Below are 23,114 nucleotides of genomic sequence, written 5' to 3'. Positions count from 1 at the left end.
CACAGAATAAATAACCTATCCAGCTAAGCAGAAATATTTAAGTTATGCGGATAAATTATGCGGGTAAGTAATACCTGCCAATGATATAACTTATCCAGCTAAGTTGCTGTTTCTATGTGCCACCGAATATCCCTTGTAACTTAGCCGGATAAGTCATATCCGGCCAAGTTACATATCTGGCCAGCTTTGAAAAGCAGGCCCACCATCTCTTACCATCCTGGAAGCTATTTCACCAGCTCACTATAAAAATCAGAGCATTTATTGAATTTTACCATGTGACATCAAATAAAAGCATTTCTTTAGCAAATATCCTGCACAGTTCCAGGCATGCTATCCAGCCACTTATACAATCCGGACTAGTAGTCACACACACAATCCAGGAGTTTCAAACTTAAAGCAAAATAAACTTTTAGAGAGAGGCAACTAAAATGATAAAGTCTGCAATAAAAACTCTACAAAATAAAGAGGCTTAAGACACTACCCAGAGTCTTCCCAATCCTCTAGAACCAATAGGCCTACCCAGCTGGGCTGAGCTGAGCCCAGTCAGGGCTTTCCCTGGCTCCTCACACACACCTTCCCCCCCCGCCAAAGAAATATGCTGGGTACCTTCCATGCCCCGGTGAGGGGGTCAGAGATCCAGGCTTCAGAAAGAGGCAGAAGCGATGCTCACTCGCTCCTGCCCTGCCACAAATCCTTTTAAACATGGCACAGGCTGGCCCTTACATTATGCCGTCACACAGCACCAGTCTCAGGGCCGGCTGTTGCCATTTTTAAAAGACTTGTGGCGGGGCAGGAGCAAATGGGCATTACTCCTGCCCCTTTCTGAAGCCTGAGGAAAGCAATAAAATGGGTAGATCACAAGTCCTTAAGATTCTTTATTATTGTAAAATCTAGTTGCCCAATGCTTGCCCGACTCTGGCCGAACGTCGCCACGTAAAAGGGGCTGCTTCAGGGGCTGTGTGAGCAATATGTTACCTTCCAGGATCTGGTTATTAACAGTCATCTATTGGTTTCCCGTTCTCATTGGTCATAAATCTCTGTTGTAGGAAGGCTCTTGTCATAAACGTCGATCTAGGATCGCTGTGTGGCTTTCAAATCGCCAATTTTTCTCATGCTGTGAGAAGGTAACATTGCTCACACACAGGCAGATACAGTACAGTGCGCTCCGGCAGAGCGCACTATTAGCCTGCATTTGGCCACGCGTTTTTGACGTGCTATTTTTACCCCTTATACAGTAAGGGGTAATAGTGCGTCGAAAACGTTCGGTCAACCCCCCCTGAAACTAATAGCGCCCGCAACATGCAAATGCATGTTGATGGCCCTATTAGTTATTCCCGTGCCATACAGAAAGTAAAATGTGCAGCCAAGCTGCACATTTTGCTTTCAGACATTAACGCCTGCCCAAAAGCTGGCGTTAATTTCTGTCGGCACTGGGAAAGTGTACAGAAAAGCAGAAAAAACTGCTTTTCTGTACACCCTCTGACTTAATATCATAGCAGGCCCCAAAATTTAAAATTTTTTTTTAAAAAAAATGTTTTAAATGTGCCTGTGGCCCGCGGGTCGGAAGACGGACGCTCTATTATGCCGGCATCCGTTTTCCGAACCCGTGGCTTTCAGCGGGTTTGAGAACCGATGTCGGTAAAATTGAGCGTCTGCTGTCAAACCCGCTGACAGCCGCCGCTCCTTTTACTGCGGGCCCTCATTTGCATACTGGATCACGCGCCCAGGAGAGTGGCCTGGGCGCGCGTTGGGAGAGCAGGTGCTCGCCTCGGAGCGCCGGCTCTCCCGCGAATTTTACTGTGTCAGCCCGACAGTGAATGACTGACACCGGTTTTGGCGCCATGACTAGTATTTACCGTAAGTTTCCGGATCCGGTCGCGAATTCACTTTTGTGACTCACAGCATGAGACACATTGGTGGCGGCGGTGGTTTGAAATAGATGACTGTTAATAACCAGATCCGGGAAGGTAACATATTGCTCACACAGCCCCTGAAGCAGCCCCTTTTATGTGGCAAAACTCGGCCAGAGTCAGGCAAGCATTGGGCAACTAGCTTTTACAATAATAAAGAATCTTAAGGACTTGTGATCTACCCATTTTTTTGCTTTCCTCACAGCTTTGATAGATAGTCTTCCTTGTCGTTTTCTGGGTCCATCCTTTTCTGAAGCCTGGACCCACTAGGAAGGCGTAAGTGGAGGCCAGGAAAGTCCCTGGCTTTGGAGGGGCCAGAGGAAGCCCTAGCTGGGCTTGGCTTAACCCAGCCAGACAGGGCAGGGCCCCACAGGTTTATTTTTGAGGGTGCAGGTTGAGGTTAGAGAGTCCAGGGGAGGCCCCATTTTTTTTTCTTTCAGTTCAAACGAACTACCTCCAAAACTGAAAAAAAAAACAAAAACAAATCAAAACATTTTTTTTGGCCTGAACATCATCTTTGAATAATTTTTCTGTCAGTACCATAAAAGACATCACAATCTACAAAAAATCTTACAGAGAATATTGTATGATAAAATAACAATGACTTTTATTAACTTTGCAGGCATTTCCCAGTTACTTCACTAAAATCTTCTTTAAGAATGTGGAATTATACTTTCATATTTTACCAGTAATTCTCAAGAAAGGCTGCTCACCTTGGTGAGAAGGACCATGGAGATTCCAGGCCAGAGGGGCAAACAATACATGGAGTGTGGCATCATGGGACAGTAACCCTCACGTAAGTTTGAATCTAAGAAAATCCTTCTGGGGTTGGAGCGTTCAGGTGAGGAGACCACTAGAGTCTTCAGAGTGTCTTCTGCTACCTTCAAAAAATTAAAGTATATACTGTAGGTGAAAAGCAACAACATTTGAGCTAATCATCGTTCCTATTAAAAAGCAATCTCTCTTTAAGTTCCGTGTTTGATTTGTCCTGATAGTGCCACACATCTCTCACTAGGCTGATATTGATTGATATCATGTCACACTTACTTGAGATTGCTCTGTTTTAAGTTTACTGGCTTATTGTATTTACATTAAGTCACAATAAAGTATTCTTGTAAAAAAAACAAAAAAAAAACCACACAAATACCATAAAGGACCCATTCCAATTTGTTTAGGACTTGGAGGAGGCTATTGCAGTTCTGTTCAAAGAAGCAATACTAATCATATCATGTAGAAATACATACAAGGCAGGAAGATATTGACTTGAAGCTTGCCCATAACAAAATCAATCTGCTGTCTTAGTATCAGCAACTCTCAGATGATGTGTCCTGCTCTCTCAAGCTAAAGCACAGAAAATCTCCTTCAAGGAAATTCACTTGGACATCAAACTGGACCTGAAGCTCTGCTCACTGATACACCCTCAGTGAGTCTCCTTCAACAAACTCATCTGGACACACGTGCCAGGAGTCTTGCTCTCTGACCCACCCTTATCACTCTCACCTACACTACAGATTCAGGCCAAATGATTGCTTCTTAGATACATCCATAGCCATTCATGGTTTGATAGGTCACATCTATGTCTGCAATCATGAAAGCAGAGGCTAGAAACTTAGTATTGTTGACCATCTGCATTTATTCTCTGTTCAATGATCTCATCTGGACATTAACCTCAGAAAAGCCAGTGTCAGGAACCTAAGAATTTCACCCATCCACAGTGATTCTCTCTCAATAAACTCACCTGCACTTCAGCATCAGCAAACATAAAAATAGGAACCCTGTCCTCGGACCAATCCACAGCTCCTAGAATTCAAAAAGTGTAAACTTTACATTGATTGTCTCCATTTCTTAAAATTTCTTCAATTATATTTTTGTGCAAACGCAATGATATCTGTGCATCAGCCCGTTTCCATGAGCGAAATCAAACAGGAACCTTCACAGCTATTGATACAGCTCATGTAATATAGAAGATATTGTGGCCGGTTAAAACTGCATTTGAGGCAATATTGTTTCCCATCGTCTGATGCAGTGCTTCTCAACCCAATCCTTGGGACACACCGAGCCAGTCGGGTTTTCAGGATATGCACAATGAATACGCATACAGTGGAGGCAGTACATGCAAATATCTCTCATGCATATTCATTGTAGATATCTTGAAACCCAACTGGCTGGGTATGTCCGAAAGATATACCTTAAAGAGCTGTACAGAATACGCCCAAAAGATCTAAAACGTACAGACCACTCTTTGCAAGAGCTGCAAAAGAGCTCACCAACCACGTGAGAGAAGCCCTGCTGTACATCTCTCCAGTCAGTAACTAAGGAAGACTATACAGCTAGGTCAGTGAAAACAATCAAGGAACATCAAATCATTTAACTGATATAAGGATAATGTCTTGACTTCATTCTCCTATTAGCCCTCCTTCGATTTGAAAACGGATTATGAACTTGAACATGGACCTCAATTTGTATCCAGGCATAAAGGACAGAATTAGTGGAAGTTAACATTGCCTCCCTGCGACATTGTGATGGTGAAATACGGGCTGGGCCTTATTCCCCAGGCTTACAAGCTCTGGGATATTTTAATGTTCTTGCTTAGCCTTTTGTTACCTTATGGAAAGTGCAAACTTAAGGGCGAATTTTTAAAGGGCCGAGTGCATAAAAATCGGGACTTCGCATGCGGCCGGGGCCTGCGCATGCCACGCATATTTTCAAAAGGGCCCAGCCACGCGCGTTATGTCCTGATACATGCACAAGTGCCAGGCCCTGAAAAAGGTGCGGGCTGGGAGGGGCGTGGAGGGATGGAAGCCGGCCGGTGTGCGGAAGTTGCTTCTGCTCAGATGGAGCAGTGAATAAAAAAACAAAAAAAAATGGGAATAGTTAGGGTTAGGTTAGGAGTCGGAGTGGAGAGGGGAAAAGCTAGGAAGAGTAGGGTTAGCGATAGGAAAGTTTCATCCCAGCCCGCTCCTTAATTAGAGCGGGCTGGGAGGGAACTGGGGAAGGCCCAATTGTGTCACCGTGCGTAATTTACTAAAATTCACCCTCCCTGTGCGTGCCGCCCGCACATGCGCACGCGGATTATAAAATCCAGTGGGCATGTGTGCGCGGCCAACGTATTTTATAACGTGCATGCCAGCGCGCGCGCGTTATAAAGTCATCGCATCCATATGCGCGCGCCGGGGACCCCGTGTACATGGACACATGTGTGCTCCTTTTAAAATCTACCCCTTTTGAGTTTTGTGGATTAACTGCATAGATTGCTTCATCAGAGAGCTTTGCACCACCCTGGCCAGCAGAGGACTATAAAAAAATCTTACCACACAAGGCACTGAACTAAGGCAGCCTCTGACCTCTTACACTGTATGTTTACAGCCCACATAATCCCCCTTGTACTTGGAAGCACACAGCATGTCCCAAGAACTAGCTTCAGCTGCCCTTCCACCTTACCGTGGCGAACTTCAAAAGCCTTTCATCCAGATAAAATACCGATGTACCCAAGTAAAGGGGTTACTTGGAAATTGCTCTGCACAAGAGGGCTTCTGCGACGCAGGGCCTTTTAGCCAGGTTAAGAAGAGGTGTGCCTAAGGGCCTGAATGGGTCAAGAGAGCAAAATGGTACGTGTACTTTTGACATTAGCAAAAACACGTGCACTATTTCCCAGCCAAAATTAGTCTGCAAAAACAGCAGATGCAAGTATCTGCCCACGTTTTACTGCATGTTCTGTATGCAAATTTTTATACCTCCCTCTTTGAAAATTAACGTTAAATGTGCATGCATGTGCACCTCACACACAGCATGTGCAGTTTGCAAATCTATCCCTATAGGATTATTTGCTTCTTTTAGGTCTTACCTGTGTTTGCTCTGCTGGGGGAGGCATCGGGAGTGTAATACTGCTCTGGTAATGCAGAGCCTTCAGCTTCCTATTCAAAAAAAAAGAAAAAAAAAAGTGCATATCAAAAAGTATTTCTGGATTATGGACCCACTGAATACAGAAGATTAGTGACAGCAGATCATGGGCCAAGAGTCATTATTTTCTGTCCGTCAGCGATCCTGCACTACAGAACTACGAGGCAACAATCTCCTGACTAGCAGGCTATGAACGTGGAGTCTATTGCACTAAACGGGTGTTAGAAATTGCGAGAACAGCTGGGAATGCCTACTGTGCACACGGTGTGGCATGCGCCGCTCATGCTTTGACTGATCATTTCAAAAAGATCATCACATATTTCCAGCTTCTAGGGAACAGAAGGCCGCAAGTGACAGGTGCAGTCTAACTACTACTACACCAGGAAGTGGGTGCTGAAGACCTGGCGCGACCTCTCTTATCACCACCAGATGGTGCAATTGTTTCATTGAACGAATTTTCTTAGGTTCTGCAGATTGAATGAACACGAGGACTGCCTGATGCAAACTAATGTTATCAGGTATTCACCCACTTTTAAAAAGGCGATTACAAAAGCAGCTGACCCCCTTATGGGGGCGATCTTCAAACCATCCATACTGGGGAAAAGACAGAGCACGCTTGCCGCCAATTTTCAAAGGGAAGGGCACGCACGCTTCTATGGTACAACTCACAGCGTGTAGAAAGTCCCCGTGGACACACCTGCACCTTCATGAAAATAACGCATGCAGATTTCATGATGCAGTTTACGCGTGTACCGTTCCTCCCCCTGACCTAAACAGGCACCTGGGAATGGCTCCTGATAATACAGCTGAAAGCACACGTGTTGTCAGACAACGTGCTACCGTATCCCACGCCAAGGACAGGCAAGCTTCGTCAGCGGAATTACACGGGTTCAACGCTGAAACCTGGCCCCTGTGTGAACTCGTTTGCCTCAAGCTACAGGTTTCAATTTTGGACATCAAATATTCCATATATCTACAGTCGGACCACATTTTCTTGTGTTAGGAAATAAAGTACCCCCCCATCACTATAGTTTGCTTTTTTTTGAATTTTAATTTTTTTTTTAAGTCTGTTAACTTCCACCTTCTAATCTTTGAATGTTTATAAAACAAGTTTGGAAATTAACCCCTTCTCCCCACACATATTTGGGGCAAATTTCAAATGCTGTGCGGGTAGCTTTAAAGACTGTGGGTTCCTTTCCCTCTGGACTTTGCACCAGTTCTTAAAAGTAAAGCACACGCGTACTTTCCCTTTGAAAATTGCTCCAGGGGAAAAAAACCAAAACAAAAAACAACCATTGTTGCATTCATGAACGCCTGTACTCATTGAAGGCAAGAAGTACAAGTACCCACAGGAAAGGTGGCCAAAATGCCCTTTGACCTATTACCTTCACCGAGGAGAGGTGACAGCCAGGTTACCTCCTAGCCCACCCTTAATGATCTATGGTTGACAACAAACCTTTTCCATTGGAAACAATTTAGTCACGATTTGAAACTCCAGTGAGGAAGACTCAGAAGCAATGTCAGGAAATATTTCTTCACTGAGAGGGTGGTGGATGCCTGGAATGCCCTTCTGGAGAAAGTGGTGAAGATTAAAGCTGAAGGATTTCAAAGGGGCATGGGATAAACACTGTGGATCCCCTAAAGGCTAGAGGATGGGAATAAACAAAGCTTAACTGGCACGGAGCGGCAGTTACTACCCTTAAGAGAAACATGGAGGTAACCTGCACAGAGCGGCAGTTACTATCTTGGGAAGCTTGCTGGGCGGACTAGATGGACCATTTTGGTCTTTTTCTGCCGTCATTACTATGTTACCATATATATCTTCCAATCTGGAGAGAAATTCGCCACATGCTGGAAGCTCCTATTGTATTTCTAGAAGTGGCTCTCATGCCAGCCCCTTTCTTTTACAAGACTGTGTAACATAAAATAAATGACTTATTTTTGGGAGGGGTGGCAGTGCTGGGTTTTTTTGTGTAAAAGGTGTGTGGGGAAGGGGGAGGGTGTTCTTCTCTTGCTTTTTACAAATTGTTTCCAATTGTTTACTCAAATTCTTTTACCTGTAGCAAAAATGTGTTTTGAACAGTACGGTTAGGCGGCCTGGGCAAATTCGCCCAGTGAGAGGTATGTCCAGGCCCATGACTCTCTGCTCCAAGAATCACGCTGCAGTACCAGCTCTTATACTAAATACTGTCACCATAAACAGCTTTCTGCTTCTATGTTTCAATCTGATTAACACAGAAATTCACTGCTTTCGTTCTGGTTTTTTGTTTTTTTTGCCTGTGATCTGACAATACATTCCTGTCAAAAGTTTTGGATCACAAAATACTGCATGACAAAAAGAATACAGCAATCACAAAACAGTGAAAATGTTATTGAATGACTTTACAAATCCCGTGCAAGTTACTCTCTCAGATAATAGAGGGACCAGGGGGCACTCGAAGTTAGCAAGTAGCACTTTTAAAACAAATTGGAGAAAATTCTCTCTCTCTCTCTCTCTCATATATATATATATATATATAATCTAACTAGATAAACGACGCTTGACCGACGTGCCGCAAATGCGCAGTAGAGAGCAGCTCTACTGCGCATGTGCGGGCGAGCACGTCGGTCTTAGGCAGCGTAAAAAAAAAAACAAAAAACATGGCGGCGGCGGGTACCGGCAGCGGCGGCCAGTAGCGAGGGAGGGAGTGACTGAGTGAGAGGGAGGGACGGACTGAGAGGGACGGAGAGAGAGAGTGGGAGGGAGGGACTGAGTGGGAGGGAGGGAGGGAGGGATTGAGTGGGAGGGAGGGATTGAGTGAGTGGGAGGGAGGGACTGAGTGAGAGGGAGGGAGGAGTGGGTGAGTGTGTGGGAGAGAGGTAGGGGGTGGGGAAGAGTGAGGGGAGAGTGAGAATGAGGGAGAGGTGAGAGTCAGGGATGTGAGTAAGTGGAAGGGGGAGAGGGAGAATGAGGGAGAGGTGAGAGACAGGGCCGCAGCGGCGGCGGCGAAGACGGGCGGCAGCAGTGAGGGAGGAGAGAGAGAGGGAGGGACTGACTGAGAGGGAGGGAGTGGGACAGGGAGTGGGACTGAGTGAGTGGGAGGGAGGGAGTGGGACTGAGGGAGAGGAGGGAGGGAGTGGGACTGAGTGAGAGTGAGTGGGGCTGAGTGTGAGTGAGAGGGAGTGAGTGAGACTGAGTGGGAGGGAGGGACTGAGTGAGAGGAGAGGGAGGGTGGGGAGGAGTGGGTGAGTGTGAGGGAGGGAGGTAGGGGGTGGTGAAGAGTGAGGGGAGAGAGAATGAGGGGGAGGTGAGAGACAGAGGGATGTAGCCCGTTTTAACGGGCTTAACGGCATATATATATATATATATATATATATATATATATATATATATATATATATATATATATATATATATATATATATATATATAAACAGTGTGTGTCCTGAAAATGCTCAGATCGGTTCCTGATACCATCGAGCTTTGTAAACAGATTGGAAATCCTCAGGTTTCTGTCACAAACAGTTGGCTATTTCATGAGTTAAGTCTTCAAAGTACGAAAAGCACTCAAAAGCAATCCCCCGACTTAGGTTTGCAAAAGAGCTACAGCAGGAGGGACTATCCCTAACGACAGTTGCAATCACGTCTCTTCGCCAAAATTTCCACAAGTAGCAATAAGCTTCATATTACCATTCTTTGCATTAATAAATAAGCATATCTGAAAAAATGGGACCTGTCTGGACTGAAGCGCACATATACAACAATTTTATTTAAGTGTTTTTATATACCGATAACCGTTTGCACATCATATTGGTTTACATAGAACGTATAATACTGGTAGAGGAAAGTACATTGAACAAATTTGGTTACATGGCAAAAAGAGAATATTGTGGGGTAACTGTCATGCTGGAGCAATAAAAGATCAAAAAAAGAATATTACCTGATAATATTCGTTCCTGTAGTACCATGGATCAGTCCAGACTCCTGGGTTTTGCCTCCCCTCCAGCAGATGGAGACAGAGAAAGTTTTGACAGACTCTGCCTTATATACCAAGGTACCACCCACAGTCTGCCAGTATTACTTAATGTCAAAGCAGAATGGTTCAAAACCAAACTAACTATATACAGGAACCGTAAACTCGAATGGGATCACTAACCCCAACTGTGACCCAAACCAAGAAAACAGGTTAAACAAAATCGATCTGCTTACAGAAAGTAAACCAATACTGAATGAGCGAACTCTCCCTTACCTGCATGCATGCAATGGGCGGGACTCTGGACTGATCTGTGGTACTATAGGAACAAAAATGATCAGGTAAGAACCAATTTTCTTTTCCCTGTACATACCTGGATCAGTCCAGACTCCTGGGATGCACCAGAGCTGACCTTACCTGAGATGGGTTCCGGAGAGGCCCGCTCTCAGCACATCCTCTCCAAAATTTCCTGGTCCTGGCACCTGGACATCCAGCCTGTAATGCCTCGCAAAGGTATGCAAGGACTTCCATGTAGATGCTCTGCAAATCTCCTGCGGTGAAATCTGTTGACATTCCACCCATGAAGCCGCCTGAGGCCGGATAGAATGTGCCCGAAGCCCTACTGGCAAAGGCCTACCCCGTAGCAAATACGCAGAATTTATCGCTTCCTTTAGCCACCGGGCTATTGTGGTCTTAGATGCCAGATTCCCTCGTTTCGGACTGCTCCAGAGGACAAAGAGGTGATCTGAGACTCGAAAACTGTTGGTAACCTCCAGATACCGCAGCAGAGCCCTCCACACATCCAACTTCTTTAAGTCCTTAGAGAGAGGATCCAACCTGTCCAGATTGGAGAAGGACAGGAGCTCCACTGATTGATTTAAATGAAAGGAGGAAACTACCTTTGGAAGATATGAAGGAACCATTTGTAAGGAGACACCCAAATCGGATATCCTCAAGAAAGGCTCTCTGCATGACAACGCCTGAAGCTCGGAAACTCTGCGAGCAGAGGAAATTGCCACTAGAAATACCACTTTCAACTTGAGATCTTTCAAATTAGCCCTCTTTAAAGGCTCAAAGGCCTTCAGATTCCAAGAAGGGCATGGCTGATTCACCGGAGGGCGCAAATGCTTCGCTCCCCTAAGGAAGCAGGAGACATCAGGATGCGCGGCCAATGCTACGCCATGGATGGTACCACATAAACATCCAAGAGCCGCCATGTGCACCTTCAAGGAATTACACGATAAACCCTTCGCTAACCCCACCTGAAGGAAACACAAGATATCCGATATGGATGCCTGGGTGGGCATAACCCCCAGTCCACGCACCAAGAATCAAAGACCTTCCAGATGCGGGCATATGAAAGGGAAGTCGACGGTTTACGCAAACTCAACAAAGTGGTCACCACCGCATCAGTGTAACCTTTGACCTTTAGACGGTGCCTCTCAAACACTATGCCACTAGACAAAAGTGATCGGCCTGATCAAAACAGATGGGCCCCTGATGAAGAAGGTTTGGAAGAGGCGGAAACCACAGGGGACCCTCCACCGCTAGATTGACCAGATCCTCAAACCATGGTCGATGTGGCCACTCTGGAGCCACTAAGATCATGTCTGACGGGTGATTCTCTATGCGCCTGAGGATTTTGCCGATTAGAGGCCAAGGAGGAAAGACATAAAGCAGGACCTCCATCGGCCAAGGAAGCACTAGAGCATCTACTCCTTCTGCTCCCGTGACTCTGTGGTGAGGAAAGAAGCGCGGAGCCTTGGAATTCCTGAACTTTGCCATCAGATCCATGTGAGGAGTGCCCCATCTGTCGCAAAGGAGTTGAAAGGCTCTGTCTGCCAACTCCCACTCTCCTGGCTCGAGATGATGTTGACTTAGGAAATTTGCGTGAACGTTGTCGAACCCGGCGATGTGAAACACTGCTATGCTGACCAGGTTCCACTCCGCCCAGCTGATTAACAGGTGAGCCTCCAAAGCCACTGGCTGACTCTTGGTTCCTCCCTGGAGACTGATGTAAGCCACCGTAGTCGCATTGTCAGATAACACTCTGACCGACTTCCCCTGGATGAGAGGGAGGAAGGCCTGCAACACCAGCCGGACTGCTCTGGTCTCTAGCCAATTGATTGACCATTGAGACTCCTCAGAGGACCACTGCCCTTGCATGGACAGACAAACCGCTCCCCAGCCGGAGAGGCTGGTATCCGTGGTCACCACCGTCCATTCCGGGACTACCAAGGGAACGCTACGAGTCAAATTGTCCGAGAATAGCCACCAATCCAGGCTGGACCGAGCTGACTCAGCGGCAGGCTTCGATGGAAATGTTCGAAAACCGGATTCCAAAGGGAAAGTAATGCTGATTGTAAAGGCTGCATATGCGCGAAGGCCCAGGGAACCAGTTCTAGCGTGGAAGTCATGGAACCTAGAACCTGTAAGTAATCCCAGACCTTCGGAGGATGCTTGGCCAGAAAACCTCTTACCTGTCCCTGCAATTTGACAATGCGGTCGGACGTTAGGAAAACTCTCCCCTGTTTGGTGTCGAACAAAGCCCCCCAAAATTCCAACGATTGGGAGGGAATTAGATGACTTTTGGCCCTGTTGACTACCCAGCTGAGTGCATTCAAGAACTGCAGTAAACACCGGATTGCTGGCTTGCAAAGTGCTTCCGATTTCGCCCGAATCAGCCAATCGTCCAAGTATGGGTGCACCAGCAACCCCTCTTTGGGCAGTTGCGCTGCCACCACCACCACCATGATCTTGGTGAATGTCCTGGGGGCTGTAGCAAGGTCAAAGGCCAGAGCTTGAAACTGGTAGTGCCGCCCCTGGATGGAAAATCTAAATCTCTGATGATCCTCCCGGATCCAGACGTGCAAATATGCCTCCGTCAGAGCCGCAAGGAACTCCCCCGGTCAAACTGATGCAATTACAGATCGTAACGTCTCTATGCGCAAGCAGGGTATCCTAAGACATCTGTTGACCCGCTTTAAATCGAGAATGGGCTGGAAGGACCCCTCTTTTTTGGTATGACGAAGTAAATGGAATAACGACCCTTTCATTGTACTGCCAGAGGAACTGGAACAATTGCGCCTAGATCGAGGAGACGATGCAATGTCTGCTTTACCACTCGACGCTTTGTGGCATACCTGCATGGAGAGACTAGAAAGCGAGGGCGTAGACGGCGTGCAAAATCTAAAACATAGCCGTGTTTTATCACAGAAAGAGTCCACTGGTCCGATGTGATTTTGGTCCATTCCTCGTAAAACAGAGACAGTCTGCCCTCTATCACTGGACCAGAGGAATGGACCAGCTGCCCATCATTGTGAAGATTTACCACCTGGAGTAGGCTGGAAGTTTCCAGGCCTACCGAAACGTCATCCACAAAAGGACTGGGACCATGACTGCTGTCTACCCACATTCTGCTGAAAGGAAGAAGTGGTTGTTCTGGGGGCTCGAGGGCGACGACTTCCACGAAAGCGAGCCCTAGAAGAAAAAGATCCTCTTGACCTTGGTCTATCCTCTAGTAACTGATGAACCTTATTCTCACCCAAGGACTTAATCATATCTTCCAATTCCTGTTCAAACAGCAGTTTGCCCTTAAAGGGCAAGGACCCCAGCTGTGACTTCGACGAAAAGTCCGCAGACCAGTTTCGTAGCCACTATAATCTACGTGCTGAAACGGCGGAGACCATGGACCGGGCAGACATCCGTAGCAGGTCATAAAAGGCATCCGCACTATAAGCCTCCGCCGCCTCGAGGCACCCTGTCTGAAGAGCTTCTTCTTCAGATAGTGAATCATTGGCCTGGAGCTGTTGGACCCAGCGGAGTCCTGCTCTTAAGGCAAAATTGCTACACATCACCGCTTGGACTCCCAGTGCCAAGACCTCAAATATTTTCTTAAGCTGCATCTGCAGATTTCGATCCTGCAGGTTCTTGAGGGATGTCAATCCTGTGACTGGGATAGTGGTCTTTTTTGTGACTGCTGACACCGCTGCATCCACTTTCAGAACTCGCAGGATCTCCAAAGCTTCCTCCGGCAAAGGATAAAGTTTGTCCATCGCCTTTGAGACCTTCAACCCCAAATCTGGGGTGTCCCATTCCCTGAATAGTAGGTCCGTAGCTGAAAAATGAAAAGGGAAGGACGTGGGAGGACCTCTCAGGCCCAATAACACAGGGTCCATAGATCCCAGGCAAGACTCCTTCGGAGGAGCGTCAATTCCCAGTTTCTCCTAAAATGGCTGCGAATGAGTAGTCCCAGTTCCTCCTTCCTGAAAAGGCGCACCACTTTAGGGTCGTCCCCCTCAACGACATGGGACCCTCGGGCAGCACTCTGCTGCTGGTCCCCCTCGCTCTCTACCCAAGATCCGGACTATCTGGATCATCAGTGTCAGAGGATGTGTCCGAGTCTGTCTGTGGAGCCACAGAACATAAGGGGTGCTTTGCTTTTGCAGGCCCTCCTGGCCCCTCAGGCCAGGGCCGCTTCCTAGATTTAGAAGGAGGAGAAGAAGAGACTGTCTTACTAGAAGACTGATTCTTACCTGCTTTTCTGGCTTTAAAGGCCTTATGGAGCCTTAAAATGAATTCTGAGGAAAAGGAGGAGGAAGAATCCGTGGAATCCGTTTCTCTCATCTCCCTGCACGTTTGAAGCAAGCAGTGTGGGGGATTTAGGCCTCGGTGCTGGTTGCTGTGGCAACAGCTGAGGCGAGAGATTTCCCTCCCCCACCGTGAGCTGAGCCGCCAAAGAGAAGGCTCCCAAAATGGCGCCCGTTCCTGCACTCAGCGGGAACTGACTGCCTGAAGACGCCGACCTCCCACAGAGAATCACCCCCCCCCCCCGGCTGCGGAGGTTCCCTTGCCCCCGGGAAGGCAGGACGTACACAACCCATCGCGGGAGAGGCGCGCGCGGCACGATGCCTGGCGCAGCATGAGGGAGACTGAAATTAAAATAACTTTTTTTTTTACCCACAATGCTAGCAAGCGACCCAATTCAGTACCAAAATCAGTTCCCCCCACCGGCCGTGGCCGCGAACACAAAGTAAAGAAGAGCCGCCCTTAAGTTTGAAAAAAAAAATTTTTTTTTTTTTTACAACCTGATCTGCAGATCCTGTCCTGTTCTGGTGTGGTCCTGCTGGGATGAGTGATCCGGGCTCCCCGGTATCACCCCAAGCACTGCTGCACCTTGGCACCAAAGGGCCTCGACCCTGGCCACAGCCGCCTCAAACACCAGGGGGGATGGTCCCCTCAGGACCTGACAACCCCCTGGGAGGCCCCAGGACACTCCACCCAATCTATTGATGCTTTTCTTTTTTTTTTGTTCCAAACTATATTTAAACCAAGTCCTAGCTGACTAACACTATTCTGATTTTTTTTTTTTTTTTTTTTTTTACCAAGTAACCAGTACAGACTGTGAGTTTTGCACCTCCACCATCTGCTGGAGACAGAGTAATACTGGTAGAGTGTGGGTGGCACCTTGGTATATAAGGCAGAGTCTGTCAAAACTTTCCCTGTCTCCATCTGCTGGAGGGGAGACAAAGCCCAGGAGTCTGGACTGATCCAGGTACGAACAGGGAATCCAGTTATACGTTAATCCAAATGTAACTGTTCATTTTAATATTTACTATCTTACTGTAGAAAGGTTTTACACTTTCAGTCTCCAGCATGTGAGTGAGGGACACACGAGCAGGCCCAGTCTTTCAATGTTGACCATGTCTCATTTTTGGGATTCAACACTTGGGTTTCTCTCCATTGGGAAAGATCACAATCTCACGACTCCTTCTCTTCTCGATGTGGGAGAAAACTCTGATTCACTAAGACAGAGTCCCTGAAATCAGCGAAATGACAAGAGCCTCTGTTGCTCCCTGCAGACAAATGCAAAGATGCGAGAAACTTTTCCATGTCAGCCATGTACGTCACCAACTGGACAGATTTACAGCACCCTGCCAGCCATGAAGGCGCACAGAGGAAAAACCTAAGGACAATTTAGTGATGCCTGCCTTGCATAAAGGTGCAAAGAAAAACATATAAAACAATTTAGTGCCTTATAAGTGTGAAGCACAAACATTGTGTGTCCTAAGTTATGGCCCCTGAGGTCATAAAGTGCAGAAGGGCTATCAGTAGCGGTCATCTGTGAACAGCTGGGACATCTCACCCTGGTCTGAGGTTGACCTGGGAGAAGGAGAACAAAAGAGCTCTGGAAGACCACGAAAAGATGAGCAAATCAGACTTTTAATTGTACCTTCCCATTAATATACAAGAACTTAATGAATGACGGATAAGTAAGCTCTTAAAAGGAGAGGGAGACAGCACCGGGTTGGCAACCATCCCAAGAAGCACAAGAGCCCTCCGAGTGCTGACAGCTGCTCCTGTGGGCTGAAGATGAAGACTAGCAGAGGCCCGATCCTCGCTTCCCTGCAATCGTGAGCAGCCAGGCTGCGCACCCCCCTCTTGTTGCTTCCCAGTGACAGAAGGGCCCCCTGAAGCTTCATGCCTCAAGGTCTGAGGGAAGCGGAAACGTCACAGCGAGCTCCAGAAACAGACTTCACCCTGGCAGTCATGAGAACTCTTAACGACGGTGAGAAACAAGGGGCTCATTAGCTATGACTTATTAGCACTCTAATGCAGGTTTAAGCTAAGATGATGTAATTCTATTGCTCTTATAAACTGATGCCAAGCATGTTTCTGTAACAATGTGTTTTGCTCATGAGAAGTGTTTGCCAAATTACTAGAGTTATTACAGTAATCTCTCTTGTATAAAGATTTATTCTTCCAGATAGACAGACTACTATAATTCTCTAATAGTGTGGAACTGCAGGTAAAAGGAGGCTGTGGGGGAAGGTAATGAAACCATAATTCCCTATACCCAGACATACCTGTTCTCTCCTATCTGTCCCTATTGTACAATACATAGAGGAGTTTCCTCCGTGCTCTGGAACGGGGATCGTTTCGCTGTCCTTCGGTCTTCTCAGGATCTCTTCAGGCTGCAGGTTAGGTTAACCCCAGACATTGACAAGTTAGGGTCGTTTTTAATCACTCACAGCATACACATGTTTTGCAAACTTCCAGTTGGTTGTACAGCCTGTCACATCCATCAATAAATTAAAGGAAAGCAACACAAAGATAACAAGCTACAAGGCTAGAGAGATCAGGAGGCTGAACCTCGCAGAAACAGCAAAGATGTAGGGACTGAGATTCAAAAGATCTAGGAGCATAACTTAAGAAGTAGGCACCCAGATCTGCCTGCATAAAACCCCCTCTTCCCTGAGCATCTAATTTTAGGTAACTACAAAAGTGGGAGGGGCCAGGGGAGTAAAGTAGGCAGCTAATGCTGATTTTCAGCACTAGGCATTTCACTTGGGCACATAAATGTAGGCGAATAGCAGGTGTCTCAGCTTTAGGCACCCAAAGTTAAGAAAATATTCAACCAAAAAGCTTAGGCTCTCAGCTTTCCTTGAAAATTGGCCCAGTAATGTGACTACAGTGCAGGAGGTTCACTTCCCCTTCTTCTGCAGGAGTATCACATTCACAGCGATGGAGATGAGGACCATCAGATAGCTTAATACCATGAAGGAATGTGGAGGTCAGGATTTGAATTAACTGCCAGCAACTTACTTGCTCTCTCAGCTGGGAGTGAGCAACTGACAAACTGAACACTGTATTTACTCTCAAATCCCAAGTACAACTCACTTCCAAATTGGTTCAGGACACTTTCCAAATGAGATCTGAACAAGGGTAAGGCCTTACGGAGATTGGCTGAAGGTCGACAGAACTGTCTGCCATATATTGCCAAAGGATACGCAGAAGTGTGAGAACAGGCCCCAATACGTGTGCTACACATGCAGAGCCATAGAGAACTGGTGGTACCTCAGGGTTTAGGTCTTGTGCCTCACCGAGGCTAGGATACAGGTCCTGAACAATGAGGATCAGGGTGAGGAGATCTGCTGGTCTCACGGCGCTCGCATTCCGACTGAAAGACAAAAATGAGGAAGCAAGGGAGCCGGGCAAAAAGAGTTAGGGGCCTACATACAAAAGGGCTCTCTGCTGCTGTGCATCAGTGGGGAAAATGCCCCTTAGTTCATAGACTTAATCCAGTGCAGAGAATATGCACTCAGTGAGAACATGCAGCAAGACTCATTGCTGTTTTCTACATCATTGCAGTTGCCACCACCAGAGTTAAGGGGATTCCTGTCCAACAGTGCTGTGGGAGAGGTCAAACAGACCCCAGGGGTGGGGGCAACCTAGGAACAGTGTACATAAAAAAAAAAAAAAAAAGTAAACATACAAAATGAACAAAAAACCACCACTCTGTTTTGTTCTGCTTATCAAGACTGTACAATTAATTCTGCCTATTGCGGTACTTAGAGTAGAAAATCAAACCTTCTTGCAGAGGAATGTCTCCAGTCCTCCCCCTCGCTCTCCTGCAATTTATAAGTGAAACCAAATAGTTCTCTACCCCAGACAACGCAGGGGAAAGGAAACAGTTTCTTATGCACCCGCCTTCGTATGCTTAGGTGCAGTCCTGATTTCTTATTAGGATTTTTTTTCTTTGACGTGCTAATTTGTAATTCTCCGAGAGGTTACGCGGAGGTCGATATTGAAAGGCTTTGTGCGGGTGAGTGAGTTTCTCGTACAAAATCAGATGCCCAAATATTCCTCCCCTCCCCAGAAATTCTTTGTGCACAAAATGTATCCGGACAAAAGGAGGGTAGGTCAGGGAAAGTGCACTGGGGACAGAGGTAAACTTTAGCCAGCGAGGGCACGTATAGAGTGATATCTGGCTAAAGTTGCTCGCAGGCGTCTAGTCAGAGCACAGCTGTCCCGGCTTTATCAGGGTAAAGTTACACGTGTGATTCTATCCAGCGCCAGTCTTATCAGGGTAAGCCATGCTGATTATACATCTAACCTTACCTTGTTTAAATGTGTCCTTTCCCGGCTCTCTGAATATTGACCTCTTCATTGGTTTTTGATTGCTGGCTTTAACATTTTTTTCTAAGTTTTTGTTTAACGGGTGGGCTGTGTGCAGTTCCTGTGAATTTGCATAGTACTCTGGGCAGGCCCACCTTCTCCGCCCTACACTTACTCTTTGCTTTTCTTATAGAGACTGTTTGGAAAAGCAGAGGCCTTGTTTCTTGCAGTTATACTCAGTTAAAGTTGTTCCTCTCCTCAATTAAATCCTTCCTAAAAACCCTACTCTGAAACCTTAAACCGTGGCTCTGGTTCTCCCGATCATGGCCTTGCTAATTTTAACTTAAAGTCTCTAATTTGTCTTGTCTATGTGCCTTGAACAGTTGTAAACTGCCTGGAGAAGGCACAGTCACTTCCATGGATCTGTACAGCACTGTAAATATATATCTGGTAGTGCTATACAAATAATTATTAGTGTATTCCTTCCTACTCTGTGTTAACTTTCTTACACTACTATTACTCCCTAAAGAACATAACAGGAAAAAAACATTCATGACACAACTCAACTAATAAAGGATCCTGCCATATTCATCCTATCCTATAACTGCATACTATGCATGCAGAATGGTCACATAAGATCCAGTATCTATACACAATAGGAGTAATACAGATAGATTTGCAGTTGAAATTTTCTTTTTTTAGAATTAGAATTGGTCAATGAGGAATTATTATAGAGTGCTGGGTAACACAATCATTGTATTTTGGTTTTTCTTGGTCATCAATACCAAATTACAACTGGCTGATATTCCATGTGCTTGCTTAGTGATACTTATAATATTTTATCTGTTTATGATTGTTTTTAATAATTAGAGGATACCATTTTTAGGAGCTTGACATAGCTGATCATAGCTCTGAAAAATGCTTGGAACTTTTTAGATTATGTTGCTTTGAAGAAGGGAAGCTTTTAGCTCATTGCTGTTTGCCTGATTCAGCACACTGACCTTACCCCGGAGGATCATCTGAACTGACTGATGGTGCTCTGCTTCGTGAATGAAGCTGCTTCTGCTAGGGCCTGACCTAACCCGTGGGATGAGCGATTCCACCCAGTGACATCATCAGATGACCAGGCAAACTGCAGATCCTGCCAACAATTGGTGACGGCTGCCATTGGCTCATTGTGAACCCCTCTGCGGAACCCTGTGCTAGGGTCTGAAGTGGAACCTTGACTCCATAGACGCAAATGTCAGTGTCAGGTGACTGGAAGGTGGTTCTGGGGTGGCTGGTATATTATGATGGTTTGCTAACAAGAGACTGTACAATGTATTTTTCTAAAGGTACAATGCCTTACAGAAGTATTTTGGAAGAGAAAAAGGGAAGAGAGGAAGAAGGTGGGATAACAAAGATGGCCACTTTCCACTTTTAGTCAGCCTCCACTGGGGAGGAAGGCAGAAAATCAGGTAGGTAATCATGGGAATCTAAAGGTAGCATTCACGTATGATCAGAAAAAGCCAAAAAGCATTTAGTATATGATTTAGTTTTAGAACACAAACTGCAAAACATAAGATATATAGCGTCATGGACAGAGGAAGGGGACAAGGTGTGTGCTTCTCAGTTGTGCCCTCCAGGGTATGAATTCTATCAGAAATCAAGATCATTTATATTAGAGGTGGGGGGTTGATTGGGTTTTCAGATTTAGTTACATGTTCACTGGATAATCCATAGTATAGATTATTATTAATTTGTTGTTTGTATGCTAATGCTGTGCGTACCTTATAAAATCCGGGGTCGGCGCATGCAAATTTGTGCAACTTGCGCGCGCTGCCCGTTCCCTCCGAGGCCGTTCCGAAATCGGAGCGGCCTCAGAGGGAACTTTCTTTCTACCCTCCCCCCCGCACCTTCCCTTACCTAATCCACCCCCCCCCCCCCGGCCCTATCTAGACCCCCCTTACCTTTATCGGAAAAGTTACTACTGCCTCCGGGTAGTAGTAACTTACGCGCGCCAGGCCCCGACACAGGCCGCTGTGTCGGGGCACTCGGCCACGTCCCCGGACCGCCCACACGCCCCCCAGACACGCCCCCGATCCCAAACCGCACCCCCTGGCCACGCCCCCGACCGCCCTTTTTTGCAAGCCCCAGGACTTATGTGTCCTGGGGCTTGTGTGCGTCGCCGAGCCTATGCAAAATAGGCTCGGCGCGCGCACCCCTTTGAAAATCTACCCCTTAGAGAACAGCCACTGCCATTAGCAATGGTAACATGGAATAGACTTAGTGTTTGGGTACTTGCCAGGTTCTTATGGCCTGGATTGGCCACTGTTGGAAACAGGATGCTGGGCTTGATGGACCCTTGGTCTGACCCAGTATGGCATTTTCTTATGATATGATGAATTACTGTGTGTAATTTCTGGCCCAGTAGTCTTGGGTACTAGTGGCTTAATTATGGCCAATTTTAATATGCATGCTGAAGCCACAGTGCATGGAAGTACTAGGGATTTTGGACTTCAACAACTCATCGACCTCATTTTAGGTCTAAAAAAATGTTGACGGAATCTGATTCCTCGCTCATTGAATCTTGCTTTGGTCTGACCATTATTTAAATGAGTTCTTCCATAATTACTGTAGGGCTCTCTTGCTCTCAGGAACGGGGGAAATGGTATTTGCCAAATGTCAGTGAAGAGCCTATATGTTCACAAGTTACCAGACCCCACTACTCTGCCCTTTTGTGATGATTCCGAGATCCTCTCTTTAGGGGAACGGATCACGGAATGGAATAAAACCTGGAATCTAACACTGGAACAGGTAGCACCATTGAAAACCAATTGGGTATCCACCAGGAGAAATTCCTCATGGTTTCCACAAAGGGTTGGGGCTTCTAGAATGTCAACTGCGGTACTTTCAGTGATTATAGTGTAAAGAGAAAACATATGACAAGCTGTAAAATAAAAATCATGCCACCAGGGAAGCAAAGAAATGTTCCTATTCATGTAAAATACAACTGGCTGATGACTGACCACATAATTAGGAGACTGGCAAATCCACAAGAGACCCATTACGTACACCTTATCAAAGAGCTTAGTGGGGACTCTACAGAAAAATGTAGAAGCCCTGTCCCCACCCCCTCCTCACTAGATTGCTCTCGCCCTCCACCAGGCTTATCCCTCCCCTCACCAGCTCTCTCCCCATCTTTGGTTTGAACCTCTTCCCCAGGACTGATTTCTCCTCCACCTCACTTTTGGGTCACTTCCCAAGCTTACTTGCTACCTCCCCCTCCCCCCAGGGGCCAAATCTCTCTCTCCCCCCCACCAGCTTTCTTTCTTTGCCCCATCATACTCAACCTCTCCAGTTCCCACCACCTCTCTTCCCCTTCTAATCTAAGAAAGACCCTCAGCTTGTTCTGTCTGCCCTCTCCATCGCTCGAACTTCCTTCCTCACAGTTCTCTCTCTTCTCACCCCCAGCAAGACCTCCCATCTTTCTCCCTCTGCTTCCATTACCCTGATCCTCTCATTTTTCTCTACTGTGCATCAGCTCTCTCTGCTTCCCTCCCCAGCTCTCTGAGCTCCTCCTCCTCCTCTAGTTCTTTCTCCACACTCTAGGAAGAATCCCAGCTTCCTCTCTCTACTCCAACAAGGCTTGATCCCAAACTTTCATCTGCTTTGCCCTTCCTCCCCAGCGCACGGTCCACCCGCCTCTTTCAGGCTCCACCAGCCTCCCCCGACTGCTTCCTCGTCAATTTGGGCAATACAAACTGAGGCTGATGATGCAGCCTCCTCTCTTCCGGCTTTCACGGATTGACGCCGATTCTCTTCCGGCCCACCTAGGCCGACCTGCTGCTGCTCCCTCATCTCCTGCAGCCAGCACAGACCGACACTGTTCCAGCTTCTCTTCCAGCCTGCGCAGCCCCTGCTGACTCCTGATCCCCGAGTCCCGCACTGCACTCTGGACAACAAATGCGGAATTCTGCGCGGGAGACAAATTCTGTGCAAATTTTACATTGCACAGTTGTGCAGAATTTCCCCAGGAGTATATTCCAAGTTATCAGCTAGAGCACATCAGTGCAATAAGAGTAGATGGCGCACACGGGGAAGGTGGCCAGCTATACTGGCCCACAATGATTCATGCAGCTTTCACTCTCCTGGTGTTGTACCTCTAGGGAGCATTCTCCAGGCACTCCTGTTTTCCAGGCAGGCCTTCTCATTTCCTGTAGGCTTGTTTATATCCAGAAAGAAGAGAGAAGCACCTGCCAAAGGAATGTGAACATCTCACCTGGAAAAGAATGCCAGCAACTTGGTATGAACAAGGATGAAGGCGTGCACAACTTCTTCACCGCCTCGCCCGGAACTGCCATTGATCTGCTGGATAACCTGGCGGTCCAGAAACTCGATGCACTGCTCAGACAGCTGGGGCTGAATGAGTCGTTCCACTGCCTTTGACAAGGTAGAAAAGGAGAAGAAGAGG

The 23,114-nt window shown here is 46.8% G+C and overlaps 1 protein-coding gene across 4 annotated transcripts in view; it reads right to left on the bottom strand.

The window, feature by feature from the left end:
* LOC115095852 (Hermansky-Pudlak syndrome 1 protein homolog) overlaps nt 1–23,114 on the bottom strand; it is a 69,116-nt gene that overhangs the window by 14,966 nt on the left and 31,036 nt on the right. For 3 of the 4 annotated variants that reach the window (XM_029610106.1, XM_029610105.1, XM_029610107.1), the window contains exons 7-12: nt 22,923–23,083; nt 17,621–17,723; nt 16,630–16,737; nt 5,755–5,824; nt 3,649–3,710; nt 2,624–2,791 (exon numbers count right to left, since the gene is read on the bottom strand). In XM_029610106.1, coding sequence (XP_029465966.1) covers nt 2,624–2,791; nt 3,649–3,710; nt 5,755–5,824; nt 16,630–16,737; nt 17,621–17,723; nt 22,923–23,083 — 672 coding nt within the window. The remainder of the gene's footprint in view (nt 1–2,623; nt 2,792–3,648; nt 3,711–5,754; nt 5,825–16,629; nt 16,738–17,620; nt 17,724–22,922; nt 23,084–23,114) is intronic. The other variant, XM_029610108.1, reaches the window with a different exon arrangement.

This window comes from Rhinatrema bivittatum, chromosome 7, assembly GCF_901001135.1.
Source record: "Rhinatrema bivittatum chromosome 7, aRhiBiv1.1, whole genome shotgun sequence".
In the NCBI taxonomy this organism is placed as follows: Eukaryota; Metazoa; Chordata; class Amphibia; order Gymnophiona; family Rhinatrematidae; genus Rhinatrema; species Rhinatrema bivittatum.
The sequence above is the reverse complement of the archived record's forward strand: the minus strand, read 5'-3'. Positions and strand labels throughout refer to the sequence as shown.